At 44.8% G+C, this 8,993-nt stretch overlaps 1 protein-coding gene and 1 pseudogene across 1 annotated transcript; both read left to right on the forward strand.

Annotated features, from left to right (window-relative positions):
• The first annotated feature begins 309 nt into the window (after window positions 1–309).
• On the forward strand, window positions 310–1,388 carry LOC112650907 (olfactory receptor 2F1-like). Its single transcript, XM_025433825.3, has one exon. The coding sequence runs from the start codon at window positions 310–312 to the stop codon at window positions 1,249–1,251; it is 942 nt and encodes a 313-aa protein (XP_025289610.1). The 3' UTR covers window positions 1,252–1,388.
• Window positions 1,389–8,151: 6,763 nt separating this feature from the next.
• On the forward strand, window positions 8,152–8,772 carry LOC112650956 (putative olfactory receptor 13C6; annotated as a pseudogene).
• The last annotated feature ends 221 nt before the right edge of the window (window positions 8,773–8,993 follow it).

Raw genomic sequence — 8,993 nt, forward strand, 5'->3', positions numbered from 1 at the left:
CTCTTTCCTTCTACAGTGAATGATTACCTCCTATGTAATGGTAGCTGTGCTGGATCCTAGCCACAAAAGGATGACCAGAACAGGGACTTAATCCTTGAGAATCTCACAATCTAGTTGAGAACCTAGTTGTCCCTTCCTCCAGCACTTTCCCTGCATTCTCCCCAAGCACTGAGGTTAAGGAACCTGACGGTAGGTATCCCTGTTCGGCTCCAGTTCCAGCTCATGGCCTAATCCCCGACTCCTAAGGTGGGACCTTCACTTACCCCTGTCTGCCTTTGCCCTCTCCTGGCAGCCTGACCCACCTGCTCCATGAGGAGGGACAACCTGACCTGGGAGAGTGAATTTGTCCTCTTGGGGCTCTCCAGCGACAGGCAGACCCAGGTTGGATTCTTTGTCCTATTTGGGGCCGCCTACCTGCTGACTCTGCTGGGCAACGGGCTCATCATCCTCCTGATCGGACTGGATGCACGACTGCACCTGCCCATGTACTTCTTCCTCTGCAACCTCTCGGTGGTGGACATTTGCTACACCTCTAGCGGGGTCCCCCAGATGCTGGTGCACTTCCTCCTGGAGAAGAAGACCATCTCCTTCATCCGATGTGGGGCCCAGCTCTTCTTCTCACTGGCCCTAGGGGGTACCGAATTCCTGCTGCTGGCCGCTATGGCCTACGACCGCTACGTGGCTGTCTGTGACCCCCTGCGCTATGTAGCAGTGATGAGCCCAAGGTGCTGTGTTGGGCTGGCCGCTGTCTCTTGGCTCATAGGCCTGGTGAACTCTGTGGTGGAGACGGTGGTCACCATGCGCCTGCCCACCTGTGGGCACCACGTGCTGAACCACGTGGCCTGTGAGACTCTGGCATTGGTCCGCCTGGCCTGCGTGGACATCACCCTCAACCAGGTGTTCATCGTGGCCTCCAGTGTGGTGGTGCTGCTGCTGCCCTGCTGCCTGGTCTCACTGTCCTATGCCTACATTGTGGCTGCCATTCTGCGGATCCACTCCACCGGGGGACGTCGCAAAGCCTTCGGGACCTGTGCGTCCCACCTCACAGTGGTCTCCATGTCTTACGGGATGGCCCTGGTTACCTACATGCAGCCCCACTCCACGGCCTCTGCCCAGCAGGACAAGGTGGTGGTGCTCTTTTATGCCGTGGTGACCCCCATGCTGAATCCACTCATCTACAGTCTGCGCAACCAGGAGATGAAGGCTGCTCTGAGTCGAGTTCTGATGAGGAGTTCTGAATCAAAACTTTAGGATGCCACTTTGTCATTAGAGGCCTCACTCTGAAGGCCATGGACCTTGGGGTGTGCCCTCTGGCATGATGGATGCACGAGTCTGTGCATGTGCCTGTGCATGGGTGTGCATGTGCGTGCTGTAAGGGAGTGGGTAAGGGGATCACAATCTGCATTACTTTCTTTTTAGGTAATAGGGAAATGGATTGTATCCCTGGACTCTGTTTTTGGTCTCTGACTTATTCTAAAAATGGGAATTCCAATTTATAAATACATACACCCTACGGAAAACGAAGTGGAAAAAGAATAAAAAGATACCACAGCGTATACGAATTAGAAAGGAAGATCATATCAAAAGCCAGGGCAGGGCACAAAAAAAGAAAGTATATTTCCTTCTAAAATCTACAACCATATATCTCAGCTTTTCTGCAACCAGCGAGAAGAGGGACGAGACGAGAGAGCTGTGATTTACAGAATTCACTGTGCCCAAGGGACCAAACAGGCATTAGGCCAGAGGTGCAAAGGTCACCCATGTGACTCACAGATGGCCCAGCCCAGCTCAGTAGGGTGGGGAGTTCACACAGGGACGTGGAGCCAGATTCAGAGTAAAGAACCCCACAACCCTAACAAGCAGGACTGGACCGTGCGTGACTCATGTGAGCATCACTCTGCATGCCTCTGTGCTCTCAGACTTGCAAGTGGTGGCAAATGGCTGGCCAGGAAGTCAAGCGTTCGGAACCTCAAACACATAGTTTCTACATAATCAGGTCTAAGGATATACTCTTCTGAAAAGAGAGATGTATTCAGAATGCACACTTGATCTATCATGCCACACCCCGGCGGAGGTGAGCCAGGCGAGCTACTCAGCAAGGAAAGAATCTGTTTCCAAGCTTGTTCTATTCTAGTAACACACAATGAGTGACTGAGCATTAAACATTCTAACCCAGAAAGCAAAACAGCAATAATTTCGTCCAGAAAAATATTTAAAATAACATTTACAAGTTAAAATAAAACATCTCTTACCTAAATATTGCAGATATCTGGTTTGTCATACCCGTAAACAAACAAAAAACCATAAATTGAGAACAATTCAAACTTCTCATCAATCTGCTGAGAAAAGGCCAAAAGGTTACAGAGTAGGAAATGGAGAGCCTTTGTATTTCTTTATTATTATAACTTTTTTTAATTCCTTAAATATTTATTTATTTTTTAATGATAAATTTATTTTTTATTGGTGTTCAATTTGCCAACATATAGAATAACACCCAGTGCTCATCCCGTCAAGTGCCCCCCTCAGTGCCCGCCACCCAGTCACCCCCATCCCCCGCCCTCCTCCCCTTCCACCCCCCCCACCCTAGTTCCTTTCCCAGAGTTAGGAGTCTTCCATATCCATTGAAAGATGAATGGATAAAGAAGATGTGGTTTATTATAACTTTTTAAAATGGGCTCTACACCCGCTGTGGAGCCCAACATGGGGCTTAAACTCATGACCCTGAGATCGAGACCTGAGCTGAGATCAGGAGTCAGACACTTAATCCACTAAGCTACCCAGGTGTCCCCGAAATACCTTCTTAAATCCTTAGTAAAACTTTTTGCTTAAGTGAGATAAAATTCATATAACATTGGTTTCATGATTTTTACCATTTTAATGTGTACATTTCAGGGGCGCTTAGTATATTCACCATGTTGTTCAAACTTATGTCTATTTAGTTCCAAAACATTATCATCAAAAAAAAAAATTATCATCACCCCACAAGGGCACCTCATACCCTTTAAGCAGTCGCTCCCCACCCCTCCCTCCACCCAGGTCTTGGCAGCCCCAGATCTGCTTTTTGCCTTTATGGATTTGCCTACCCTAGATTCTTAACAGAAATGGAATCATACAAATGTGACCTTCTGTGTCTGGCTTCTTTCACTTAGCATAATGTTTTCGTAGCACATGGCAGTGGTGCATTCCATTTTTATGGCTGGATCATATTCCATGATATGAAAACAAACATATTTCCTTACCCATTCATCAGGTAGGAGATGTTTGTGTTCTTTCTAACTATTGGCTGCTGTGAGTAGTGCTATTATAAATGCTCATGTACGTATTTTTTAAAGATTTTATTAATTTATTCACGAGAGATGCAGAGAGAGGCAGAGACACAGGCAGAGAGAGAAGCAGGCTCCCTGTGGGGAGTCTGATATGGGACTTGATCCCTGGACCCCATGATCACGACCTGAGTCTAAGGTAGACGCTTAACCACTGAACCACCCAGACGTCCCCATGTGCATGTTTTTGTATGAAAACCTGTTTTCAATCCTTTAGGGTATATATCTTGGAGTCAAATTGCTGGATCACATGGTAATTCTATGTTTAACTTTTTGAGGACCTACCGAAGTGCTGTCCATCACAGCTGAACCACCCACCCACCCACCCAAGAAGGGTTCCAACTTCTCCACATCCTCCCAACATTTGGCTTTTGTTTCTTTGATGGCAGCCATCTCAGTAGGTAGGAAATTATATCCCACCCTGGTTTTGATTTTCATGTCCCTAATGACAAATGACGCTGAGCATCTTTCCATGGGCTTGTTGGCCATTTGTACATCTTCTTTGGAGAAATTTCCAGCAAAAATTTTTTTTTCATTTTTTATTTAAGACTTCATCCGCTTCTTTCCCCTTCCTTGAATGTCAGCTCCCTCCCTCCTTCAACCCTGCTCACCTCCTTCTCCCCTACCACCACCACCGCCCTTCATTGGCCATCCTCCCTCCCTGCTCCCACTCCCACGTGAGGCACTTAGCCCCATCTCCAGTCAAAATGTTTTAACTCTCCTTCCCTCACTATTAAGTTCCCTCCCCACAAATCAACAAAATTATCTTTTGTTTTCTCTATTGCCTCCATGTTTCAGTGTTGACCTGGTCTTTGCCCAGTGTTTGCATTTGCACAGCAAAGAAACCTCAGTTCTTTCTCTTCAGTAAGTGTGGAAGAACAAATCACAAGCTCTTATAATTTAATATGTTTTCTTTATCTTCATCACGTATCTATGGAACATCTAGCATTGAGCCGTGTGATATGCTAGTACACCTTCTGACGTAACCAAAGTACAAAATGATCAGCGAGATCACTGAATGAGCAAACTTGTGTAGGGGGATCTTTTTTATAAAACCTATTAAAGCTCGGAAGGTGTCAACTAAAGACAAGGATATTGCTTTTTTTACTGGTTGAGCTATAATGCTTCATTAAATTACAATATAGAAGGGACAGTAATCTACTGAGCCATCTTTCAATCATTATAATGAAAACATACCTATGTATATAAAATAATACTCATATTCTATTGTTTATGGCAGGAGTGCAAACATCTAGTTTATCCGAAGAAGACACTAATTCATTAAGTTACAGGTTAGGAAAAAGGACAGCAGGTCCAAAATATTTTCCTACTTACACTACTGTTTAACTTTTAGAATTTAAAAGGAATTGGGGGGTGGGGCACCTGGGTGGCTCAGTCAGTGAAGCGTCCGACTCTTGATTTTGGCTCAGGTCACAATCTCAGGGTCATGAGATCAAGCCCTGTGTTGGGCTCTGTGCTGAGCAAAGAGCCTGATTAGGACTCTCTTTCTCTCTCTCTGCTCCGACCCCCCTCCCACAACCCTCGCTCATGTGTGTTCTCTATCTCTCTCTCTCTAAAAAGTAAAAATAAAAATAAAGAAAGGAAAAAGAATTCTTGGCCCTTATCCCTTTAAAGAGATTCAGCTTATTTGAAGGACACTTAGCAATCAGGAAGAAAAAACTAGACCCTCAAGAGACCCTTCTGAGTGGAGTATTCTTGAGGTGTTATTACAGAGCGGACTCTGAATAATCAATAATCTCATCAATAAGAAAGTTCTATACTAGATGAGAGGGGATCCTGAGCTCCTAGAGGAGAGGGTAAAGTTTAAGGAAACCGCTCCTTACTATTTGTTCATTCGGTCAGTCTGTCCAGCAACTCTATATGCCAACCTCTGCTGGAAATGAGAAAGGGGTACAGTAAAAAGAGAAAACACTCTCTATACCCTTCAAGCAGGTAGTTTGTTAGAAGTCATAAAAGGAAAGTGAAAAGGCAAGGCTTATTGGAGGGTTTCTTTTCTCATTCTACCCCCTGGCTGCAGAGAAAGTTGAGAGTCCAGGTGTGTGGGCTTCCTACTCTCACTGAACTCCAGGGCGGATGTCTCCCTTTTGCAGATGAAACAGAAGGAAGTCAGCTGCTCTAATGAACGCACCACCAGTCTGCTGGCCTCTCCAAACTGCTCTTCAGACAGTTTCCCTGCATTACTTTGTGGCAATTCAAAGTCCCCCCTGGAGTCCCCCCAACATCCCATACACTACACCTTTCCTGATATCACCACCTCCCCCATAAGTCAGACCTGTGCCACACATCATCCTGGGGGGATGCTGCTCCCCACTAGCTGCTATGACATACTCTGTGTGCTCCAAGTGATAACACAACATGACGTAGCAGGGAGAACATGATCTCCCATACCAGATCCAGTCCAGTTCTGCTCCTAGCTGGTGGAACCACTTCGTGCATTCACTTCTGCTCTCGGAGGCTCAGTTTCCTCATTTTGTAAAACGACAAAGTTGAAATGACAATCTTGAAAGTCCTTCCAGGTTTTTTTTTTTTTTTTCACTTCTGTGTTCTTATTTAGCATTTTATTCTCTTCCGTGGTGAGAACTTCAGTTGCTGTTCTGGGCACTCAGGAGCCACATTTGGAGAGTAAAATTTGGCTACTTACTGCACTGATGAAAGAAATAGTTTTTGTGAAAATCTGGGGTTCCACCTCAAGTGTGAGGCTCTGAAAATCAGCGGGGTACCCTGCCAAAGCCAATCTCTATTTTTAGTATTTCCTACAGTGACACATTCTAGCCACAGGACTGAAAGGAGGAAGAGTGGGTTCCAACTGGCTAAAGAGAGGGGGTGGTGTCTAGCAGCTTTGCCCTCCTCACCTGCATCCAGCTGTGAGCCTCATCTTTACACCTGGTTAGGAAGACTTGCTTGAATTGTTTTCATCTCCATTTCGTTGGATTCTACGGCCCATCTCTCATATCTTTAATACAAATCCTTCTCATTTAGATACTGCTCTAAAGTTTATGAGGGTTTTTTTCACACATTATCTTACTTGATTATTTACTACCTCTTCCCTGACCCTAAGATACTCTGAGACATTGTGTTTGGACAAGATCTAAGAAATCGAGACTACAGGAAAACCCAACACACACCAGAAAAACAAGATATCAAGGATCATTTTTTCACTGATTTAGTGGAATTTGAGGCAAATCATTTAAACTCTCTTGGCCTCAACTTGTTCAAACAAAGAATGAGAAGCTTAGCCCAAAAGATCTTTCCACACAGAAACTCTTTGAGATTTATCTCAAAATATTTTCCTCTCCCAAAAAGAACATGTCCTGAATCTTCAAAAATAAGATGAAAAGGTTCCACCTAAAGCAGTGGTTCTCAATCTTAGCTTCCTATTTTAATTGTTTGGGAAACGTTACAAGTTACAAATACACTAATATCTGTGTTTCACTCACCCAAGATTGTGACTCAATTGCTCTGGAGTATGGTCTGGGCTTCTGGAGTCTTCAGAGTGTGCCACGTGATTCTTCTGTGTAGCTACTATAGCAGGCACTGCTCTGGTGTCCACCATGGGTCATGTGGGATTTTCATAGGCAAATCCTACTATCTAGACTTTTTCCCTCCATATCAAGCTTCTCCAGTGGGCATCCAAATGGACTTTTCCAGCAGTCGGACTCTTCTCCACATCCCTGTGGTCTCTCCTTATTCCTAAACTAGTCAAAAGCACTATCTCCTCCCCCCAAGTTGCAAAGACACATAATGTGAGTATGGCAATGCAGCTAGGGGGGTTGCTATCAACAGACAAATAAAGACTATAAAATTGCTCAATTTTACGATGGGAAAATATGACATGTTTTCCTTTGATAGAGGCTAAAGACCAGCAAAGTAAACAGGGAGGCGTTCCAAGGGCAAACCTGTCTCTGCTATGACAGAAGGATTTACACATGACAAAGCTCAAAGGGTTTCAGAGGCACTCCCTTACTGACTTCATCTGTGGGCACCATAAGGTTCCAAATGCTATCATTGCAACTACGTGATGTATGCATTCATCTTTTATAAATCACTTACTTTGCCATTCAAATAAATGTCAGCATTTCACCAAGGAAATAGCATAATCACAAGAAGTTGGGACATAATTATAGTTAATATAATGCTCTACAATGAGGCCCTGATCTTATCAACCCAAGAATAAGCCTGATTAATCAGCACACTGAGAACCAAGTGAGTGATTTTCTCAGTCACTGACCCAGCCTGGCTTATGGGAGAGACAGGAAGAACCACGAGCTCCAGCGTGAGTAGCAATGACAAGGAGGAAGTCCAGAACACAAGTCCTACATCTTAGGATCAGAGAATAATCCTCAAAGCCCCTACTTTAAACTTTTTTTTTTAATTTGTGTACTCAAAAAATTTTATTGTGAAACAATTCTTAGAAATCTTTGAATAAAAAGAAAAATCACATGGGCACCTGGGTGGGTCAGTCATGTGAGCATCCAACTCTTGATTAAGGCTCAAGTCATGATCTCAGCATCATGAGATCAAGCCCCGGGAGCGACTCCACACTGAGCATGGAGCCTGCTTAAGATAGATTCTCTCTCTCCCTTTCCCCCCAAGCCACAGGCACTCTCTCTGTGTCTCCCTCTGAAAAAAAAGAAAAGAAAAATTGCAAAAGGTCCCTGATTTCAAGAAGCTCCGAGTCTAATGAAAAAAAAAAAAAAAAAAACACATAGAAATTCTTGCAGTCCTACTTGAGGTCCTTTGTTTAGGCCCAGACTATGAATTCTGATTGAATCTGGCCTCTCTAAGCTACCTCCTCCTTCCTCCTGCCTCCTGCCTAGCCCACCTGCTGCATGAAGAGTGATAACCTGATCTGGGAAAGTGAGTTTGTCCTCCTGGGGCTCTCCATGACAGGCAGGCCCAGGCTGGATTCTTTGTCCTATTTGGAGCCGCCTACCTGCTGATCCTGCTGGGCAACGGGCTCATCATCCTCCTGACCGGACTGGATGCACGACTGCACCTGCCCATGTACTTTTTCCTCTGCAACCTCTTGGTGTTGGATGTCTGATACACTTCTAGGAGGTTCCTCAGATGCTGGCACACTTTCTCCTGGAGAAGAAGACCATCTTCTTCATCTGATGTGGGATCCAGCTCTTCTTCTCACTGGCCCTGAGGGATACCAAGATCCTGCTACTGGCTCCTATGGCCTGTGACTGCTACATGACTGCCTGTGACCCCCTGCATTATGTGACAGCAGTCTCTTGGCTTATAAGCCTAGTGAATTTTGTGGTGTAGACACTGGTCATCATGCACCTGCCCACCTGTGGGCACGTGTGCTGAACCACATGGCCTGTGTGGATGTCACACACACCATGTTGTAATGGTGGGCTCCAGGGTAGTGGTGCTACTGGTGCACAGAGCTGAATGCTGGCTAGGAACCCAGTTGTGTTAATAGAGAACTACAGACAAACTCAGAAGTAGAAAGAGAAGGCTGCTTCCTAAGGACAGTGAAGCTTGTACTAAGTCTTTCTTAGTACTTAATACTAAGGATTAAGTATTAGTGCAACTGTGCACATTGTGTGGTATGTATGTGTCCGTGTGTGAAAAATGCACTCTTTGTTTTTGAAGACTTATATAGATAATGACTTAAGTTCTGAAATCTTCTTTGTAGCT

Source organism: Canis lupus, chromosome 16 (genome assembly GCF_003254725.2).
Source record: "Canis lupus dingo isolate Sandy chromosome 16, ASM325472v2, whole genome shotgun sequence".
NCBI classification, from domain to species: Eukaryota; Metazoa; Chordata; class Mammalia; order Carnivora; family Canidae; genus Canis; species Canis lupus.